The 22947-nt window shown below is 39.9% G+C and overlaps 1 protein-coding gene across 1 annotated transcript in view; it reads right to left on the reverse strand.

The window, feature by feature from the left end:
- Positions 1 to 21594, reverse strand: part of LOC134079445 (uncharacterized) — a 43436-nt gene extending 21842 nt beyond the window's left edge. The window contains exons 1-5 of the mRNA XM_062535531.1: positions 21535 to 21594; positions 6380 to 6437; positions 6066 to 6133; positions 5846 to 5944; positions 5473 to 5760 (exon numbers count right to left, since the gene is read on the reverse strand). Coding sequence (XP_062391515.1) covers positions 5473 to 5760; positions 5846 to 5944; positions 6066 to 6133; positions 6380 to 6437; positions 21535 to 21578 — 557 coding nt within the window. The 5' untranslated portion in view covers positions 21579 to 21594. The remainder of the gene's footprint in view (positions 1 to 5472; positions 5761 to 5845; positions 5945 to 6065; positions 6134 to 6379; positions 6438 to 21534) is intronic.
- Between the last annotated feature and the right edge of the window lie 1353 nt (positions 21595 to 22947).

Consider the following 22947-nt stretch of genomic DNA (forward strand, 5'->3'; position numbering starts at 1 on the left):
TACGATACATACGTTGCTAGAAACTTATTTTGCGGAGTTAGGCCTGCTAGTCGATGGTTACAATGAATTACCCTCACTGCCCTATCGCATATCTGACCATCCATTGTTACAATGTTACAAAATGCGCGATCTTCTCCATGCATGTAGCCTACGGTTATAAGTAAAGTGACAAGCATAGGCATGTATTAAAGAGATTTCTGTTAAATACATTTTATTTTCAGTCGTCAAAAGTGGTGGGGACAAAATCTGTGATAACAAGTGCTGGGTACATGTAGGCTACCCAGCGTCGCCGGTTAAAATGAACATGCCTCCGTTTTAAAATAGCCTACACATTTCTAAGTATTCCTAGCATGTAAATGTTGCCAAAATGTCCATCCTGTCCATCTCTTTCGTCTTCGCCTTGACGTTGACAATAATAGCCTATTCACGGAAATGCGGTCTTGTAACCGTAATGAATTCATGAATTAATCTAAGGTTGCCTTTCGAGTATTTCAGGTTGAATTGAAGGCTATTTCCTTCTGATAGGCCTATATGTTTCTAAAACCATTTTCATTCATTTCAACAATGGTTTATTGAAACGTCGTTTGATTAATTTCGCCAGTCATCACTTTCATTTTAATGATTAAATGAGACGGATATGCGGAGCATTTCTCTCCCTCTCCATTGACCAAAACGTTGCTCTGGCATCTCTGCTGGACTGACTGAGTTATAGGCTACGTCGAGTGAGAGAGCTGTGAGATAGGCTGTAAACATTCGAAAACTCTGCAACTGCAATCTAACATGCCGAGCGTCATGTCTCTTTTCTCCGCTTGTCAGCAGCGCGGTGTCCTCGGGTTTTTCCATGAGCCGAACCTTCATATTATTAGGGCGGTCTATGTTGCCCCCTTGCGGTTGCAGTTTCCCCGATGCTTCGGGAGTCCCGATGTGCGGGAAAGAAAGGAGCATTCTCAACCCGTACCATCTGTAAGTTTCTTGATAGTGGCCACCATGGATACCCTAGCAACAAATGTTTCAAAATAAAAGTCCTCACTAGCAAGTTAGCTAGTTAGCACTGTTAACATTGTTAGCATAATTAGCATTTTTAGCATAACTGCAAAAAATCATCAACTAAGTTAGCTAATCAACCTGGTTAGCATTGTTAGCAAATTTAGCATTTTTAGCATTTTTAGCATTACTGTTAGAAATCATCGGTTAAGTTGGCTAATCAACCTGGTTAGCATTGTTAGTAAAGTTAGCATTGCTAGCATAATTAGCATTTTTAGCGTAACTGCTAGAAATCATTAGCTAAGTTAGCTAATCAATATTTTAACATGAATAGAAATCATTAGTTAAGTTAGAACTGGAATGTTTCATCTTTAAACTGTCTACCTTCACACTATCAACTCTCTGTAAACTATGCAACCACCATGTTTACCCTAGCTACACCTTAGTAACCATATCTACATTATCTATCTATTTTTGCATTTTCATGCACTGGTAATTCCTTGGAATTGCATTTCTAGTTCTTCTTCTAACGCACGCAATTCAGCTTCAACCGCTTCACGTAGAAACTCCATTCAAACTATGTCGCGTAGGTCTTACTTACGCGATGTGGGCAAAGTATTTTTCAACTTTGTAACTTTTATACTTTTTAAACTATTAGTTAAAAACTATTACAATTTCCCCCATAGACTTAACATTGCTCATTATGACATCACGGCAGCAATTAGAATCTTACTCCAGCTGGTCAGCCACCTGGGCACCAACTGTCAGTTTCTCTCAGGCAATCTCTCTGAAGACTACATATTCTGTTCCCCTGTATCCTCTGTGCACAACAGTATCAAAATAAGTCCTCCTAATTCCATCCAACTTTATATCCATTCATCTTCTTCAAACCATTCACTCATCCACCCATTCTAAACAGTCTGCCTATCAACATCAATTAGACGTTCTACATTCAACTTTTAAACAATCTACTCTGTCTCAGGCTGGCTCTCTTAAGACTAGCCAGTTAAATTGATTACACCTGTATCTGTATCCACTACTCTCAGTAGAGAGCTGTGTCTCTCCATTCTACAAGAATATAAGGCACATTCCATTCAACATTCTATCCATTCATCTTCTTCAGACCATTCACTCATCCACCCATTAAACTGTCTATCAACATCTATTAAACAATCTGTCTATCAACATCCATTAAACTCTCTGTCTATCAACATTAATTAGACCAGTGGTCGGCAATAGGCGGCCCGCGGGCCAGATGCGGCCCGCAAGCGAAAAACATCTGGCCCGTGAGATCTTTGAACCAGAGAATGAAAAAAAAAAAAGCTTTTTAAAAATCGGACTGCCAGTCTCAAACATGCTCTTTATTTTGAAACGTAACTTTCCAGAACAGAAGAATTTCAATCAATCTAAAAGTAAGATTAAAAGTAATCTTAGATATTGTCTCATCTGAATACGAGTGAAGCACGCAGCGAGGTGCAGCGTGAACGCACAACATGCAAAATCAAAATGAAGTCAGTGGACAGCGCTGGTTCTCAAATTCCAAGCTAGTCCCTAAAACACATGTTGTCATTCAAACAACGGACATAGGCTTATGGTGATAATTAAAACACGACTTCTTTTAAACAGGCCTGACATCAAACAGGCAATTTACGCACATAGAACTGTGAAAAGTAAAACACGAGTTTCAAACATTAATAGCGTGCGTGTTATTTAGGAACGCAACCTTTAAATTAGCATGCTTACTTTCGTGGTGCCGTCTTGTAGGCTACTCTGCATGCAGAGAAACCCTCGTTAGTTGTTACAGATCAGGCATGTGGGCTTTGCATTAATACAATTAGGGAGGATGAAGGCATAGTTCTCTGTCCATTCATCATTAAAGATCCTGTTTTCGCTGTTAACTTTTCTCTTCAGATTTTTCATTGTGCCATTTTTTGACAGCTAACAGCAACGCGTGGAAATGTTTTTCTGGTGTTTTTTATTATTATTTTTTTAAAGACACAGGCATATAATAGCGCCCCCAATGACCAGTCGACAAATTTAACCTACATCAGCCTGCTTGAATGTCTCTGCTCTGTCATTTCAAGAGCGCCTATCATTTTTACCTCCTCCGATATTAATTAATTAAATTAGCCATTGTTTTGGTTGTGAACTTGTGGCCCGCTATGTAATGGCTCGGAAAATATCTGGCCCGAGGCCAAACTTAATTGCCGACCTATGAATTAGACTATCTACATTCAACTTTTTAATTATTTACTCTGTCTCAGGCTTTAAGAGTACACTCTGGCTCTCTTAAGACTAGCCAGTTAAATTGATTACACCTGTGTCAACTACTCTCAGAGAGCTGTATCAGTGTCTCTCTTAACAAGAATATAAGGCACATTCCATCCAACCTTCTATCCATTCATCTTCTTCAGACCATTCACTCATCCACCATTAAACTGTCAATCAATATCTATTAAACAATCTGCCTATCAACATCCACTAAACATTCTGTCTATCAACATTAATTAGACTATCTACATACAACTTTTAAAGTATTTACTGTGGGTCCCTCTCAAGCAGCGTTTATATGTCCTCCCTCGCTCCTCGATCCTCAATGATCTACATAAAGAAAGATAGAAGAAGGGCTAGACTATCCCATTGTTGCCGCTCCATCATTCTTTATGTAGATCAGTGAGGAGCGAGAGAGGACGCGTAAACGCTATATGAGAGGCACCCTCTGTCTCAGGCTTTAAGCATACAATCTCATTAAGACTACAGATCCTGTTAACTGTTTCCTCTGTCCACAACTGTTTCAAAATAAAAGTCCTCACTGCAATAATACACTATTAAATCATTTGACCATTGAAACTACTCAACTATTTAACTGTTCAACCATTCCAACTGTCAGTTATCATCAACTATGCCTCCAGTCAACTACATGAAACCTCCATGTACCTAGCAACCAACATAGCAACCATTAAAATTAAGTGTTTATGACCGTTTCCATAGCAACCAACATGATTATACTGCAGTAACTTCTTGTTTCCTGATAGTGGCCACCATAAATACCCTAGCAACAAATGTTTCAAAATAAAAGTCCTCACTAGCAAGTTAGCTAGTTAGCATAGTTAGCATTGTTAGCATAGTTAGCATTTTTAGCATAACTGCAAAAAATCATCAACTAAGTTAGCTAATCAACCTGGTTAGCATTGTTAGCAAATCTAGCATTGTTAGCATAGTTAGCATTTTTAGCATTACTGCTAGAAATCATCGGTTAAGTTAGCTAATCAACCTGGTTAGCATTGTTAGTAAAGTTAGCATTGCTAACATAATTAGCATTTTTAGCACAACTGCTAGAAATCATTAGCTAAGTTAGCTAATCAACATTTTAACATGAATAGAAATCATTAGTTAAGTTAGAACTGGAACGTTTCATCTTTAAACTGTCTACCTTCACACCATCAACTCTCTGTAAACTATGCAACCACCATGTTTACCCTAGCTACACCTTAGTAACCATATCAACATTATCTATCTATTTTTGCATTTTCATGCACTGGTAATTCCTTGGAATTGCATTTCTAGTTCTTCTTCTAACGCACGCAATTCAGCTTGAACCGTTTACGTAGAAACTTCATTCAAACTTTGTTGCGTAGGTCTCGCTTATGCCATGTGTGCTTTGTATTTTTCAACTTTGTAACTTTTATACTTTTTAAACTATGAATTAAAAAACGATTTCCCCATAGATTTAACATTGAGCTATTTCCCCATAGACTTAACATTGCTCATTATGACATCACCGCAGCAATTAGAATGTTACGCCAGGTGGCCAGTCCAGGTGCAGCAGCTCTCTCTCTCTCTCAGGCACACTGGCTCTCTTGAGACTACATTTTCTGTTCCCCTGTCAACTGTATCAACATAAGTCTTCCTAATTCCATCCAACTTTCTATCCATTCATCTTCTTCAAACCATTCACTCATCCACCCATTCTAAACAGTCTGCCTGTCAACATCAATTATACGATCTACATTCAACTTTTAAACAATCTACTCTGTCTCAGGCTTTAAGGACACACTCTGGCTCTCTAAGACTAGCCAGTTAAATTGATTACACCTGTATCTCTATCCACTACTCTCAGTAGAGAGCTGTGTCTCTCCATTCTACAAGAATATAAGGCACATTCCATCCAACTTTCTATCCATTCATCTTCTTCAGACCATTCACTCATCCACCCATTAAACTGTCTATCAACATCCATTAAACTCTCTGTCTATCAACATTAATTAGACTTCATTCAACTTTTAAATTATTTACTCTGTCTCAGGCTTCAAGCATATACACTCTGGGTCTCTTAAGATCAATTGTCAAAATATGATTTTATATTCCTCTTTTTTAGTCAACTTTAGCATGGGTTCAAATACTTACTCTCCCCACTGTATATGTTGGTGTGACAAAATTTAGTTTCACAAAGTTAGAGTTAGTTCATTGCTGAACTGTGATACTTACATTTTATCTTGGTCTGTGTCCCTGGTCATGATGTCATGTCCATTGTGTTTTGCTAGACACACTACACATATATCAGTCTGATCAGTCTTGCAGAAAAACTCAAGTTCTCTGTTATGCTGTTGGCACTTATTTTTTCCCACTTCTGCTGTTGGCTCCACCAGCTTGTGTTCACGCAGAGCTGAAATTATGTGATGCTGCCTGATACAGTTGCCACAGTAGGAGCCTGGGCAGGTCAGGCAGGACTTCACAGCTGCTTTCTCACAAACAATACATAGTACAGCTGCAGGGCTGGAGAAAATATAGAACTTATCAGAATTGAAGCAATTGATATACTGTATTTCCAAAATGTATTCATTTGGATGCAAAATAATACCCAGTGTTGGTGTTAGGAGGACTGCTTGTAGACACCAATGGCACAGTGCTCTCTGAAGAGCTGTCCTCAGACATGTTTTCGGCTGTATACAAGTCAAGACTAACAATACAAAGCAAGAGAGATAAAAGGAGTAACATTGAATTGAGATGAAAGGTTTCACACAACCTAATTTAGCTTTTTTGTGCATAAAGAATAATGATTATTGTTTGAAATAGCAAACCTAGAGTGACTATCCAATTCTTCGTCAGGGCTTTTATTTTCCGCCATTGATGCAATGCACACCTGACCCTGTAATCGGAGAAGTAGACACGCGCCAACACTTTAAATGAACACATCCATATTCATCCGTAACTAACATAATTGTTAGTAAGATATTATCCCTTAATTAGCAGCTATCCCACGTTAATTAATCATGTCGACATGACGACATTCCACACTTAACAGACCAATAACTAAGACTTAAAGGGATATTCCGCCATTTTTGGAAATAAGCTCATTTTCCACCTCCCCTCGTGCAAAACAATTGATATTTACCTCTTTCCCGTTCATGCAGCCATTCTGTGAGTCTGGCGATACAACTTTTAGCTTCAGCCTAGCATAGATCATTGAAACGAATTAGACCAGTAGCATCTCGCCTGCTAGCATCATGTTTAAAAGTGACTACGATTTCTGGTAATTTTCCCATTTAAAACGTGTCTCTTCTCAAGTTAGAAAGTGCAACAAGACCAACTGAAAACAAAACCAGGCTTTTTCTAGGCTGATTTGACATGGAACTACACTACACTAATCAAGGCAACTTGGAAACTACTGGCACTGGCAACACTGCTTGTTGTCTATGGGGACTATTTTCAGATGCTGCGTGATATCACTGCGCCCATGGTACGTTTGCAAGTCGCCTTGATTATTACGCCAGATGAGAGTGTCTCGGAAAGACAAGAACATTAGTCAGACTTTTTGCACCATTAATTATGGATGGTTTTTGCAGTTAACGCGAAGATCCTAATGTGCGCATTCCTATAAAAATACTTTGTGACACAGCTGCTTCGCGTCAGAGCTTCATATTGGAGAATATCCTGCCTTTTAATGAGAAGTCTCATACGATATGGGGTTTGTTAATGTGCCTTTACACAAGATTTTACTCTCTTCTGATTTAGTCAGTGGCACTGTTAAAGTGGGCGTGCGCCCCTCTCTTCCCGTCGCCAATATAAGCGTGGTAAAGTTGGTTTTATATTGGATGTTGGATATTCGACACATTCGAAAAACCTATTCAGCACTGGCTACAAGGGACAAATTTGTGTCAAACCAACGTGCACGTGTTCCTACAAAGCTTGCCTACATAACACAAAGCTTCATTTGTCAAAAAAACGTATTTTGATTTTTAATGTTGATACATGCTTTTTAATCTATTCTGCGACTTCATTTTTTGACTTACCCATGTCAAACCACATAGGGTGAATTCAGCTAACTGCCCCACACATAACACAAAGCTTCTTTTCTCCAAAAAACAACCTTTGATTTTATACAACTTTTAATTGTTCAAATGCTATAAATCTATTGTGCGGTCTGACCTTTTGACCTACACATGTCAAAACACATATGGTGAACTCGGCTAACTCTCCTACACATTACACAAAGCTTAATTTCTAAAAAAAAAAAACACTGTTTGATTTTATATATTTTTTAATGTAAAAACCATGCTTGAAATGCTTTAAATCTATTCTGCGGCTTGACTTTTCGCCTACCCATGTCAAAACTCATCTGATGATCTCAATTGACTGCCCCACACATAACACAAAGCTTTTTTTAAAAAAAAAAAACACCCTTTGATTTTATACCATTTTTTAATGTGAAAAAAAGGCTATAAATCTATTCAGCGGCTTGACCTTTTCACTTTTCGCCACATGGGTAGGTGAAAAGGTCAAGCCGCTGAATAGATTTATAGCCTTTATTTCACTTTAAAAAATGGTATAAAATCAAAGGGTGGGTTTTTGGGGAAAAAAGCTTTGTGTTATGTGTGGGGCAGTTAGTTGAGATAATCAGATGCTTTTTGACATGGATAGGTGAAAAGGTCAAGCCGCTGAATAGATTTATAGCCTTTTTTTCACTTTAAAAAATGGTATAAAATCAAAGGGTGGGTTTTTTGGGGAAAAAAGCTTTGTGTTATGTGTGGGGCAGTCAGTTGAGATCATCAGATGAGTTTTGACATGGGTAGGCGAAAAGGTCAAGCCGCAGAATAGATTTAAAGCATTTCAAGCATGTTTTTTACATAAAAAAATATATAAAATCAATATTATATTTTGTCTCGAGTTTTAAACGCGATTGGGATGAAGGCATTCCGTTTGACTTGTTTGCTGTGCGGGAGGTGGTCCAGGAATCGTTGGGTTTTAGCCCATCTGAACTTGTGTTTGGTCATGCAATTCGTGGCCCGTTGAAAGTGCTCAGGGAATCCATGTTGACCGAGAAAACATCTCCTCCTCGCAGTCTCTATGGAGACTATGTCTCCAAAATCCGTCTAAGGCTTAATCGCGCTTGCAAATTGGCTAAAGAAAACCTCGGCAGTAGTCAGAAACGGATGAAACAACGGTACGATCAGAAAGCTGTATGAGTTTAAACCTGGTGATAAGGTAATGTTTTTTCTTCCCATCCTCGGCTCTGCTCTTCAACCCCGCTACACCGGACCCTATCTTGTTGAAGGGCGTGTTGGTGATGTTAACTATGTTGTTGCTACACCGGACAGGAAGAAAAGATCTCGCTTGTGTCATATCAACATGCTCAAAGGCTATTGTGAACGAGATGACGCTGTTGATGTTAAACCTCCTGTCTGTACTAAGCGCTCGTCCGTGTCTGTTGATAGAGCGATTGATTCAGCAGTGGCGCTGTCCAGTGCATCTGGTGCTGAAATTGACACCGCTCTACCTGTGACCGGTCAATCTGCTGCGAAATCTTTGAACATGAATAAAAGGCACAAATTAAGGTTGGTGTAAGACTTATCTGTGTGTTCTTGTGACTAATTCTAATTCCATCACTTGTAATACAAATGTGTTACCTACAACTAAGTGAGATAACAGTTACAGTTAGCTAGCAAGCTAATCGTTTTACATTGGAGATTAGCCAGCTAGATGACTAGCAGCTAGCTGTCAATAGCCACGTTTACATGGACATTTTTGTTATGATTGAAATGAATCTCATTGATGATTGAATCCACCTGAATCTGAAGATTGTTTACACCTGTTTACACGAACGCTAATCTCATTTAGTCTGTGTAAGAATAACAATCATTTAGAAGCTCCCAGTCTTATTTTGTCAAAGCAAAGTTCGTTTTGACAAATGTAATTCTAGGTAAATAGTGATGTGAAATGTTGTTGTAGACCAGCCTAATAAATGTTACGGGAATGTAGAAATTGTAAACATCAGCTAGTTAGAAAACTGAAGATCTTCAGCATCACCAACAGTCGTTATCATATATACTTTGGCCTACAGGCATCAGTTTGATATAATCCAGATTGATAGTCTATGTAGAGATGTGGAGCTCTTGACAATGTATGCTAGACTTCTTAATGAGGGTTATGAGAGGGTGTGCCAACATAAACAGCCACTGCACACAAGCTCTTCACATCTTATACTATATAATATATTATCTTGTAATTGTTCACTGTTATTTAATTTGTATTGTTATTTATTTGTATGTCGCTTTGGACAAAGGCGTCTGCTAAATAACCATAACCATAACCATAACCATAATTTAGATGAAAAAATATCTAAATGATCAGTATACAATTTGAATCTTAAAATGTAACTTCAGTGGTTCTGTTGGTTGGGTGATGATTGTTTGGTTGGGGCAATGAAAACTGTGAATGTGGGTGTGGCTATGAGATGGGTCACCATGATGGAGAAGTCTAGCATGTAAAGCTACTCTTACGACAATAACTGTGTAACTGTGTAATTGTTATGAACTGTATCATTACCACGACAACTTTAATCTGATTAATAGTCGTAGATAGAAGATATGTATAATATCTTGTCCCAAAATATAACAAGATCTCTGAGTTCATGTGTTTCAATGCATTGTGTATTGGAATGTCTGATACATGGCTGTGTACTTTCGTAGCAAATTGATATTTGTAAAGTAACTTCAAAATTACCAACCTTTCATCATGGGAATATGAAAGTAGTCTAACTTCAAACACACTTGGATGTTGGAAAGAAATTATTCTACTTGTTGTCTTTACTTTTATTCTCCCCAGTGACGACAAAGGTGAATTTAATTAATTATAATAAAGACAATAATATGGATGCAAGGTTAAAACGTTGCAAGGTAGTTGCTGGGTAATATTTAGCATTATTGACGAAGTATGAAGCAAATCCAAGATGGCCAGGTGGGAGGCATGTGTTGATTGGGCACATAATGACCGAGTTAACAGTTAATTAGTGGGGCGTGTCTAAATGAGGAGCAGCTCATAAACATGTAATGTGCAGCAGAAACGGCACACTCTGAAAGGGACTGAATTAGAGGATATTATAAGTGGGTAATAATGTTTTCCTACAAGCTATTTCCAGCAAACAACTTCAGGAACATATTTTCTGGAACTCATAGACCCATTTTAACTTCTGGAAAAAAGTCATAATATGGGACCTTTAAGTTTATGGTAGACCATGGTATTGCAGAGTCGAGTTATAGCCCATTGAGTTCACCTTGTCTCCTCGTGCCAAAGTCAGATGGCACTGCTAGATTTTGCACGGATTTTCGAAAAGTTAACTCTATAACCAAGCCTGATAGCTTTCCGCTACCCCGTATGGATGATTGCGTCGATCGTCTTGGCTCAGCAGTTTTTGTTAGCAAGATTGACCTTCTTAAAGGCTACTGGCAAATTCCGTTGACTGAGCGTGCTAAAGAAATATCCGCCTTCGCTACACCTGATAGTTTCCTACAGTACACAGTCATGCCTTTGGGTTATGGAACGCGCCCGCCACATTCCAACTGTAATCAATCATGTCAATCATGTTCTTGCTGGCGTTTCTAATTGCGAGGCCTACCTTGATGACTTGGTTGTATATAGCGCCACCTGGTGTTCACATGAAGAACATCTCAATATAGTCTTAGAAAGGTTGTCTGCCGCAAACCTAACCATAAATTTAGCCAAATGTGAATTTGGGCAAGCCAAGGTCATTTATCTGGGCAAAGTGGTTGGTGGCGGGGAAGTGCGCCCTGTCCATTCTAAAGTTGAGGCCATTTTGAGCTATCCTGTCCCCACAACTCGACGTGAGCTTAGACGCTTTCTGGGTATGGTCGGCTATTACAGGTCCTTCTGTAAGAATTTTTCAGTTGTAGCCACCCCTCTTACTGACCTTCTCAGCACTAAGCGGTCTTTTGTGTGGACTAAGGAAAGTCAATTAGCTTTTGATTCTGTCAAGGCATTACTTACAACTGCTCCTGTGCTCGCTGCTCCTAACTTTACCATCCATTTTGTACTTGCTGTAGATGCTAGTGATCTAGGAGCCGGCGCAGTACTCATGCAGCAGGGTAACGACGGCTTGGAACATCCTGTTTGTTTTTTTTGAAGGAAATTTAACTGCCACCAACGCGCATACTGCACTTTTGAAAAAGAAGCTCTTGCGCTAGTTTTAGCGCTTCAACACTTCGAGGTATACGTTGGTGGTGCAGCATATCCAGTGACTGTGTATACAGACCACAATCCATTAACTTTTCTGGATCGGATGTGCAACAGCAACCAACGTCTAATGCGCTGGTGCCTCATCTTACAAGCATTTAGTATTGATATTAAACATATTCGTGGATGTGAGAATGTGGTGGCAGATGCGCTTTCTCGCGCATAGATTAAAGAGTAAATAAATTGTGGGTACGGTATTTAATGTTTTGCTTTTTTCTTCTAAGGTTTTTCCTGTGAACCTGTCTAGGTTTCGTCTTTGACCTTGGATGAGTATTTTTGCCTACATTTATCTACTTTTTGTAAATATTAATTATAGACTGAATTGTTTTTTTTTTTTTTTGGCACATTAGTTAATTTAACCCCCAATTTATTTCTTTAAGGGTGGGGGTGTTACGGGTTTGTGGTTGCATTTTTGCATATACTTTTATTTCTCTTTTGCTTGCTTGTCGCTGTGCCTTTTAGGTGGCGACGGGGCGTTAATTTTTCCGTCCCGACACGGAGTGACGGGCTGACTGCAGGCCAGCCCCTTGTATAAAGCCGGCCCGTTTCAAGATGACTCTCTCTCTCTCGACTGCACTATTCAATCGGCTGGCTGGCATTCCTTTGTTCTCTATTTTCCTGTTTTTGCACTCTGTTAATGGTTTAGAGATATTATTATTAGTTGAGCGGTTGTAATTTTCTTGCACGTTTTTAGTTGTGAGTTTAGTGAGCGCAGGGTAGTAAGATTCCCCGGAAGACTCACTTTTTGACTTTTCATGGAGCGGCCTGTGCTCCATGAACGGAAGGCAGGCAAGCGCCATTAACACCAGAAAGTAAGACTGAGTTTTCCTTTTACTTTTCCTGTTCTGTCTCAGTTTGCAACCGTCTCTTATTATTTCGTTATCCCACATATTTTAGCTGATCATTGGGAATTTTTCCCTTGTGTTCAGTGTTTTGCATTATATAATATACGGTGAAATAAAACAACTCTTTTTCCCGTACACTGGAACTCTGTCCTTCTGTTACTGGTTCATGTATTTTTGTGAATTCGTAACAGTGGTATACAATTACTGCAATTAAATGGTACCTATTAAATGTTGTCCCCTATTCATTTGTGAAACTCTTTTCTCCAACAGTAATATCGGTTGTCGTATCGGTATAGGCCACAACAAACCGATAAATATCGGTTATCGTTATCGGCCCTAAAATTCCATATCGGTGCATCTCTACCTAAATTAAATTAAATTGTTTCTCCTATTTATGAATGTAGGATACGTGTTTTCATACAGATTCATTTAAAACATGTTGCAAAGATAGGCTACTGCTCCAGTCCGTGTTTCATTATGCTCCTAAGCTATTTGCTTTACCCTTTATTAATTTAGGCTATGCCCATTTATTCATCATCTTCCATCCTTCACAGTCCGACATGCGCACGCATTCTCACCAGCTAAGACCTGACACCTGTCACTCAACTCGTCATCGTAGGGGAGGTTTTTGCCATCATTCCCGCGTTATAATCATCAACCAATCAAGTTGGTCACTTTAATCAAGCTCGTGCATGAGTAATGACGTCAACCATAGCAACAGAGTTGTCCTTTCTCCTTACTAAAAGTAGGTCTGAGAGGCTTTGTGAATAACTTTTAAGAGAAAACTCTGGGCCCGTATACGCAAAGCATTTTATCTTACCACTAAGAGTACTCCTAAATCGCACTAAAAGATTTTAGCTAGGAGTTTTCTCTTTAACCCTCTGGAGTTGTAAAACTGTTCCAAACACACATCTCAATCTCTGCCAGTTTTTGTCTTAGAAACATATAAGTGACACCATTAGAAACCTTTAATCCACTAGTTTCCAAATATATATGTTAGAAGAGAATGTATCAATGGCACTATGTAAAAACAATAAAAGAAAATCCTAGGATTTCAGTCCTCTCACCTGCAGCTGGCCCATTCAAAAGGCCCATTCACCCTAATTTGCATTTGAAAGAGCCACTCACTAAATTACCCATTTAGTCTGACTTTTTTCCAATTTGTAGTAAAACTACTTAACACTTTTGAATGTTCTTTTTACTTATATGGAGCCAACACCGTTGTTTTCCAGGTTCAAACTTCAAAAGTCTTAGCTCGATATATTTATAGTGTGTTTTTTACCTTTGACCTCTGACCTTTGTTGTTTATACAGAATTATAATAAAAAGTAATTTCATTACATCCACTTAATTACATAATTATTGTGGAGGACCTCTAGAATATAACCATATGTGGCACTTTTGCATAGATGTTTTTAGTTAGATGAAAAACTTAAAAATCTCAAGGTATAGCTGACTGCCTCAAAGTGCCTGAAAAGGCCCCAGACCTCCAAGAGTTAAAGTTATTCACAAAGCCTCTACAAGTAGTTTACATGCAATGGTGGTTTTGGTTGTCGGTGGCGTTATTGCATCCTTAGCTGCAATTCACAATTATTCCCTCGCATGACATTTCCTGTAACTGCAAGTTCATTTCAAAACATCGCGACGTGAAATGCCACTAAAAGCGGTTTGTGAATAGGTCTTAGTGAGTTAGGAGTCCTCTCGTTCTTTTAAGCTGTCCTAGACTTAGGAGCTACTTTTAGGCTTAAAATGCTTCATGAATTACTTTTAGTGAAAAAAATTAGGAGTCCTAAAGTTAGGAGTGACACACCCATTATTTTTAAGAGTTTCTCCTAAATTCACCAGTTAGGAGCTACTTTTAGCCTTACATTTTTTTAAAGCTAAAGTAGCTCCTAACTGGTGATTTTAGGAGAAACTCCTAAATGGACGTGTCACTCCCAACTTTAGGACCCTAAAGTAGCTCCTAAGTCTACGGGTGCTTCTCAAAGTCAAGGATTGCTCCTTCCAAGCCACTTTTTCAAGGACGTTACGTCATCAAATCTCGTCAAGCACTGTTCCAAAGTCAAGGATGCTTTCAAATTCTAGCAAGTACTGAGTCCTTCCTTCTGAGAATTTCGGAGAATTTTGGAGGATGCATCGATGGATCCTCGGAGTGAAGAAATAACTCACAATCCTTTGCGTATGAACAATTAGAAATTTTCTGACGGTGCGGTTTTAAAAAAAAAAGAGGGAGAGGGAGATGGAAAGTAGATGCAAAGAAGCAGTGCGTGTTAATGTAGGCTAAATATGATTTATCAAGTGTTTTGTTAATGCCATCGTATATTTGCTCAGGCATTTATATCAAGTTATTGTGCATATTCATCATAAATGCATATGTCAATATGCATGAACAAGTTGTGATAGACTTGTTATTAATTCATCTCAGAACTTCGCCCAATACGAACTTTGTAGAAGTTTAACATTACCGTTGCTGTTGACAATTACCGGTATAACTTTCCATTGACACTAACATAATTATAAACTACGGATTGTGATATGTGAAGACCAAGTCGAATGTGGAAATACTGTAGGCTACTCCAAAAAGTTTATTTAGAGGAAAGTGCAGCTGCAGTTGTCGGAACTCCTGTAAAAGCAGCACAATTTCCACGGTTCTAATTAAGCGCGCAGCCGGAACCGTGCACAATTGACGTGCACTTCCACACTTGCTAGGCTGTTCCATTGCATGTGATCTTGATGGCTGGAGAGAGTACTGGGAAGGTGTGTAGCCTTGTCTCTCTAGCACTCGACTTGAAAGAAAGCATTCTATCAAGGACGAGCTCTTGACTTTGAGAAATACCCTAGGACTGTGTCACCAGGTGACTTGGGAGGGAACTAAACGTGTGGCAAATTGTTCCCTTGGGGAAGGCAATTGAGGGACACCGCCTGGAACAAGATGGCTGCCCAGGAAACTAATGGCAGAGAATGGCCCTTTCCGAAACCAGCCCCTAAATCCTAACACTACACACTTCCACTTCGTTTGCGCGTTCACGCGAGGGTCCGCCACATTAAGTATCATCCGAAACGAATTTTGAGTCGAGTGAAGTGCCTAGGGAGAGGGGCTACCACGCCTCCAGGAGCAAGTCAGCATCGATGCTGACTTGAAACGCAGGTGCAACCGTTTTCAAGTGTTCGTGCAGCTCGTGAATCTCCCTGCCAGTTGTTTTTTGGTCCGTATGACGGCATTTACAGATAAAAGCGTGATTTAAGCTACATTGTAACAACTCATGTTCAGTTTGATACTCAGTAAAATGTGCAAGATCGTACAGAAGTAGGCTGTAATATTTGAACACATGTGCAGGTCGCATTTACAGCACTTTTATAATTTGATGTTAAATAAAGCATAAAATGCAACTCCTCACTCATAGTAATGAAAGGAGAGAAGAGGGATGTATATCCTAATACATAGGGGTGTCCAGAACATCTTAATTGGCGATTTAATATATATTGGCTTCATAATTTCTATGAAAACGAATATGACGTCAACTTCCTTCTCCCTTCAAGCGCATCCGAAATGTAGCGCTGTTTTAACCCCCTAACCCTTCAAATGCGAGTGTTCTCCGCACCCACGAGTGGACTTGAAAAGGAAGTTCACTCGCTAACCGAGTCGAAGTGAGTAGGGATCCGTTTCGGAAAGGGCCAATGGCCCTTTCCGAAACCAGCCCCTAAACCCTAGTCCTACACACTTCCACTTCGTTTGCGCGTTCACGCGAGGGTCCGCCACATTAAGTATCATCCGAAACGAATTTTGAGACGAGTGAAGTGCCTAGGGAGAGGGGCTACCACGCCTCCAGGAGCAAGTCAGCATCGATGCTGTCTTGAAACGCAGGTGCAACCGTTTTCAAGTGTTCGTGCAGCTCGCGTATCTCCCTGCCAGTTGTTTTTTGGTCCGTGTGACAGCATTTACAGGCAAAAGCGTGTTTTAAGCTACATTGTAACAACTCATGTTTAGTTTGATACTCAGTAAAATGTGCAAGATCGTACAGAAGTAGGCTGTAATATTTAAACACATGTGCAGGTCGCATTTACAGCACTTTTATAATTTGATGTTAAATAAAGCATAAAATGCAACTCCACTCATAGTAATGAAAGGAGAGAAGAGGGATGTATATCCTAATACACAGGGGTGTCCAGAACATCTTAATTGGCGATTTAATATATATTGGCTTCATAATTTCTATGAAAACGAATATGACGTCAACTTCCTTCTCCCTTCAAGCGCATCCGAAATGTAGCGCTGTTTTAACCCCCTAACCCTTCAAATGCGAGTTTTCTCCGCACCCACGAGTGGACTTGAAAAGGAAGTTGACTCGCTAACCGAGTCGAAGTGAGTAGGGATCCGTTTCGGACAGGGCCAATGTCTAATAAGGGGAGAAGGACCACTTGCTAAATACTTCCGCATGGTACTGCAACTAGAGGGCGATCGCGAGCAAGTGATGAATGAATGGGTAGCAATGGAGCTGAACCCCCCAATACCACATTTGTCTTTATATAATTTTTTCTCCTGAAATTGCATTAATGCATGCGATGCAGGATAACTTGACTTGACAATTAGCTGACCAATGCAATTTTCAATATGTGTTGTTATTCCTAAAAACCCTTTCAAAGTTTTCATGTCACGTGACACAAATGCGAACCACTTTACGGCCATAGACCTAGACGGTCGTCGTAATCGGTTGCGATTTCTCGCTGACCAATCAGCATCCATGAGCTAAATGCTAGCATGTTACACGGAAAGCGGCCCATCCTATGAAAAGCAGAAAGGACATGAGTGACTTTTTATTTCATTTCCAGTGGAAAACCTATACTCAGGTAGCTACTACGACCATGTACATTAAGAAATGAAGTTGTCAACCAGAGCCCCTTTAGGGAGAGCCGGTCCACTTCCTATTAACTCCATTGTACCGGATTGTTCCTGCAATCTGTTGAAATTCCGCTAGGGACGTTGCCGAGCAAGTGATAAATGAATTGTGGTCTATGGGGCTAAGCGGCTAGAACTCGTTTTTTTCACAGTTGACAACTTCATTTCTTAATGTACATTGTCGTAGTAGCTACCTGAGTATAGGTTTTCCACTGGAAATGAAATAAAAAGTCACTCATGTCCTTTCTGCTTTTCATAGGATGGGCCGTTTTCCCTGTAACATGCTAGCATTTAGCTCATGGATGCTCGCGACACTCGCGACCGATTACGACCGTCGTGAAGCTGAACCTTCTTTTAGGTCTATGGCCGTAAAGTGGTTCGCTTGTGTCACGTGACATAAAAACTTTGAAAGGGTTTTTAGGAATAACAACACATATTAAAAATTTTATTGGTCAGCTGATTGTCAAGTCAAGTTATCCTGCATCGCATGCATTAATGCAATTTCAGGAGAAAAAATTATATAACGACAAATGTGGTACTGGGGGGTTCAGCTCCATTGCTACCCATTCATTCATCACTTGCTCGCGATCGCCCTCTAGTTGCAGTACCATGCGGAAGTATTTCGCTAGTGGTCCTTCTCCCCTTATTAGACATTCTCTGTTGTCAACTGCCCATACGGCGGCCATATTGAAAATTGAACGCGGGGCTAGGCTCAAGATGTCCCAAGGAACCAGGACTTACGCGCTGGGTCTGAGGCCCCACATCGACGCTGCATCAAGCCAGGGGAGCAACCATCTGCCATGCCTAGGGCATGTGGACTGGACCGAACGTGTGAGTAGCAGTCGCAGGCTGCCGAATACTGCACCGGGGAATGGACTGTTTGGCCAGTTTTAATTCATTGGATGAGTAGCAGCAACAGGCTGTATGCTGCGCTGACAACTGGACTGTTTGCACCATTTTAATGAACTCTCTATGCCGTGTCGTGGATACCGCCGTCCAAGGGAAGCCCCTGACCTCTGCCTGCTTGCTCACGAGTGCGTTTGCTGTGTTTGCCCAACAATAAGAACTTTATTTGCTGACACATTTTGCTATTGCCTTAATCCCTCCAGGCTGTTATGGGCCGACTGTGGACAGTGTCCAGTAGCCACCAGCGGCAGTGTATTTCCCACTCCCCTTTCCCCTATGGTTTATGTCTATTTTGCTTATTCCCCTTGCCTCTGTCAACCTTATTGCTTGGGTGCAGGGGTGGAAATTAAAATGTGAAAATGTATCAGCCAATAGCAGATTTCTGGTCAAATTAACCAGCCACTCAATGTTAAAAGATGACTTTGTGTCTGAAATCTACCAGCCACTCTCACATTTTACCAGCATTTGGCTGGTGGCTCGTGCTAATTTCCATCGCTGCTTGGGTGTGGTCAATGCTCCCCTGTGTGGAACTGTAGAATGGGTGGGTGCCAGTGGCGCCCCCTACCTGTGACAACAGCTTAAAAGAATTCGAGAGGAACTCACTAAGACCAAATCATAAACCATCCTAAACCGCTTTTAGTGGCATTTCATGCAAGGGAATAATTGTGCATTGCAACAATTATTGCAATAACGCCACCAACAACTACATGTTTTAGATTAATCTGTATGAAAACACGTACATTCGCAAAGAGGAGAAACGCTACGTGTTTTCATACAGATTAATACAGATAACATGTTGCAAAGATACACTGCTCCAGTCCATAGTGTTTCATCATGCTCCTAGGCTATTTGCTAAGGCACACGCCATATATCTATGTAAATTGCTCAGCACCAAAGTATCCCTCCACCATGGTTCTTATATTGCCATTTCAGGGCAGTCAGGCCTACACAAACATGAAAGTCATGTCAAGCGGTCAGCTTGTTGTGGTGAGATACACATAAAAATGTAAGAATTTGTATAGTATGCTTTTTGATTTTTTATAATTTAAAAATATGTGTATATTGTATTGTGCATGTGTGAATGGCACCTACAATGACCAAGATAAATGCTTCTAACTTGGCATACACTGTGCGATTTTTTCAATTGCAGTATTCAGCTGCTGCTCATACTGTACGAGTGAATTCGCAGGGGCAGCTCACGATTCCTGTTCTCACACTACACGATCCGATGGTCGGATGCGATTTGACTGCTCACACTGTACGTCCATATCCAACTCGTCGGACTCTTTTATCTGGAACTTCTATCAGCTGTGCTGCCATGCGGCTCTGTGTTGTCGAATTGCTTTCAGTGTTGCCAGGTCGTGAGGAGAAATAAGCAGCAGGTCTCTGAAAATAAGCCATAATAAAGACACAACCCCAAAAAGTTATAGCATACCCTCCCCGAACCCCTGTTACATTTCTGGGGTGGTCATAGAGGAGTCTACAGTGTAGAGTCGACGCAGCTGCATATAGCCTAGGTTCAAAATGCCCTTTGTGTAGGCGCTGCGTGCAACCAGCAACTTCACACAAAATCAAGCCTAAGTCACTTAAAATAAGCAGACTATGGCAACACCGTTTGTTTTGTTGTCCGTATCTGTGTTCACGCATGTGTAGTGTGACAGGTTGAGGTAAATCGGCTCGTAACAGTGCTTCAACAGTGCGATAGACTCACTAGGGCGACCAGGATTTCAAACAGGTTTGATATTCTCCCGATCGATCGGGAGGTGGTAATCGCTTCTTGTTACCCCATGTATACTACACGATGCGAGACGCACGACTGAGCCAAAATTCGGCCCGATCCCCAAAATAGTCGCACGACTCAAAAATCGTGGCAAAATGGGCCAAAAATCGCACAGTGTATGCCGAGTTTAAAGGTAGTGAAAATGCCCTTAAAACAGCCCAGGGCTCATGGGGTTAATTTAGCTCTACTTACCCCATATTTTTTTGTGGGGGGGGGTTGTGACATATGTTCATAATCCAACATTATCATGTGTTTATTTAAAGCTGTCATGTAGACTACTTAGTTTTACAATTTTATTTATGTATACTGTTAACATGTTTGCGAGGCATACTAAGCAAACTATTTTCATTTTATTATTTTCGGTGGGGGGGCGGCTATCTGCACCCCTGAGCGCACGCACTTGCGTCTCAAAAAATTCTGAAAAAAACCCCACGTATAGGCCTACCTATGTTACCCAGGAGACACTCTGTATATTTTTTTGTGCTAAGATCAACACTTTTTATGTTACAGCCAGTTTTACGGGGGGAGGGGAGTGTCAATTTTGTTCTGCCTCTTTTTGTCAAAGTTCACAAGCTCACTGCTCAAGAACTATAATATGTAGGAGGCTCAAATGTTGCAGGCTGGCTGGTACATGAGTAGGAATAGTAGAAGCCAATGCAGTAAAATCACCACGTGTGGTCTTGATGATCCTGCATGGTCATAGCAGTCCCTCACATGTCCCCTGAGCCTGCGCAGAGAGACAAGTAGCCCAACAAGAAAACGGTTGAAATTTACTTCATTGGTCTCTGCTGATGTTTACGTGATAGCTGTGTCCATATCCTTTTTCGGTCTATGGTTTTTGGCCATCATTCCTGCGTTATAATCATCAGTCAATCAAGTAAAGGTGGTCACTTTAATCAAGCTCTAATGACTAATGATGTCAACCATAGCTTTTATCTTATCTTAGGAGCTGTCCTTTCTCCTTACTAAAAGTAGGTCTGAGAGACTTGAATAACTTTTAAGAGAAAACTACTGGCTAAAACCTTCTTTTCTTTGTGAATATGGACCCAGGTCTTGATTACTTGTCAAATAAACCAATAAAACAATGTCATGGGATGGAATGTAGCTACAACATTTATACAACTTCTGTCATAGCTCATATTTGTAAAACAAATCACAGTGAAACGTAGTCTACTGACAAACAATCAGCAGCATTGGAATGCCTCAATCAAGTAATCTATAATAGCCTACGCATTCTTTTCATTTTATTCCGAGGGCTAGGCTACTTTCTTGCTGTGTAGGCACCTTGTACCAAAATGTAGTTCATTATTAAAGTGAAATGGTTGCTGGCAAAAGTCAGCGGTGTTAGTTTCAGCACATTTTCTAAGTATTGTTTTGATATGAACGGGAGTCAATGGGAGCCGTAAATCCTGAGACTTCGACTACAAAGGTAGCCTACCAACAATCTGTTCTACTTCTGCATCATGAACTATTTCAAATTTCTCAATTTTGCATTGGAACAAGAGTTCACTATATTCAGCCAACTGTCTCAGCTCATAGAAATCTGCAGTCAATCATTTAAATGTAGCCTTGGACAAAACTATGTTGACCTACCTTTCATTTAAAGCTGGCGCTGCACTTCTGGTCCAGGACTTCATTCAATGACAAAGAACAAACCCAACTGTGATAAAGATACAGGGGACAATATAAATAAGTGCCACTCCCAAACTGAAGTTAGCCCAGCCTCTATTTGTAGATCATGTGACTTAAGGGAACTCAAACCTTTGCTTGCTTCAACAATGCAAAAGCAGTTCAACAGCTAATGCACAAATGTGGTATACTTTTTAAAATGATGATTGCCAATACAAACACCAGAATGGAATCATATGGTTTGCATTAGTTTATGGTTATTATCATTGTTATATCTGTACCATTAACTCTTACTTTTACTTTCAGGATTAAACCTTTGAACTTAATATGAACAAATTAAATCATCTACTCCGAGACAGTTTGGTATCATTCACAAATTAAAAACCTTTGTTAACATCTTATTGTACATTCCTAATAGGATAATCACACACGTGGAAACACTTTGAAGAACATACTCATCCTATAATATGTTTGTGTACCATACATAAAATATCCTACTGCAAGCTAACGTTTGGCTAGATTTACTATCTGTTGCTGCATCATTGTTGATTGGCGTTGTTTGAGATTGTATTCCGTATTCCATTGGTGTCTAAGTCTATATACTTCAAGTCAAGTCAAGTCAAGTGAATTTAATACTTTTAACCTGCATTAAATTGTAGATATGTAGGCTATGTAAGCTATCCTATCAGTCGTTTCAAAGTAGAACTTCAGTAAGTGTCAGTGCTTGCAACTCATTTGAAGTTGGCAACTTCATTTCAGTCTTTTAAATTCTAATAAATGAAGAGTTATTTTCCAAAATACTATCCACAATGTTGATGCATTTTCATAAATCACTTTTTAAATGTGGGTTTCCAAGTAAATTCAGTGGAATTGTAATTGGGTTATTGTTATTTATCTATGCTTGTGTGTCATACAGTAGCCTATATTGTCTTTTATAGGCCTAATACAATGTTTTACACAGCAACCTTTTTGCATTTACATGCAATGGTAATTCCTTCCATGGAATTACATTTTCTAGTTACTCTTTATTGTGGATTTTTGGGATGTTTACAGTATGTCCTATTGGAGAACCTGGGTACATACCTCACTGCAATAATACACTATTAAATCATTTAACCATTGTAACTACTCAACTATTTAACTGTTCAACCATTCCAACTGTCAGTTATCAACTATGCCTCCAGTCAACTACATGAAACCTCCATGTACCTAGCAACCAACATAGCAACCATTAAAATTAAGCGTTTATGACCGTTTCCATAGCAACCAACATGATTATACTGCAGTAACTTCTTTATTCCTGATAGTGGCCACCATGGATACCCTATCAACAAATGTTTCAAAATAAAAGTCCTCACTAGCAAGTTAGCTAGTTAG

Source organism: Sardina pilchardus, chromosome 5, assembly GCF_963854185.1.
Source record: "Sardina pilchardus chromosome 5, fSarPil1.1, whole genome shotgun sequence".
Lineage (NCBI taxonomy): Eukaryota > Metazoa > Chordata > Actinopteri > Clupeiformes > Clupeidae > Sardina > Sardina pilchardus.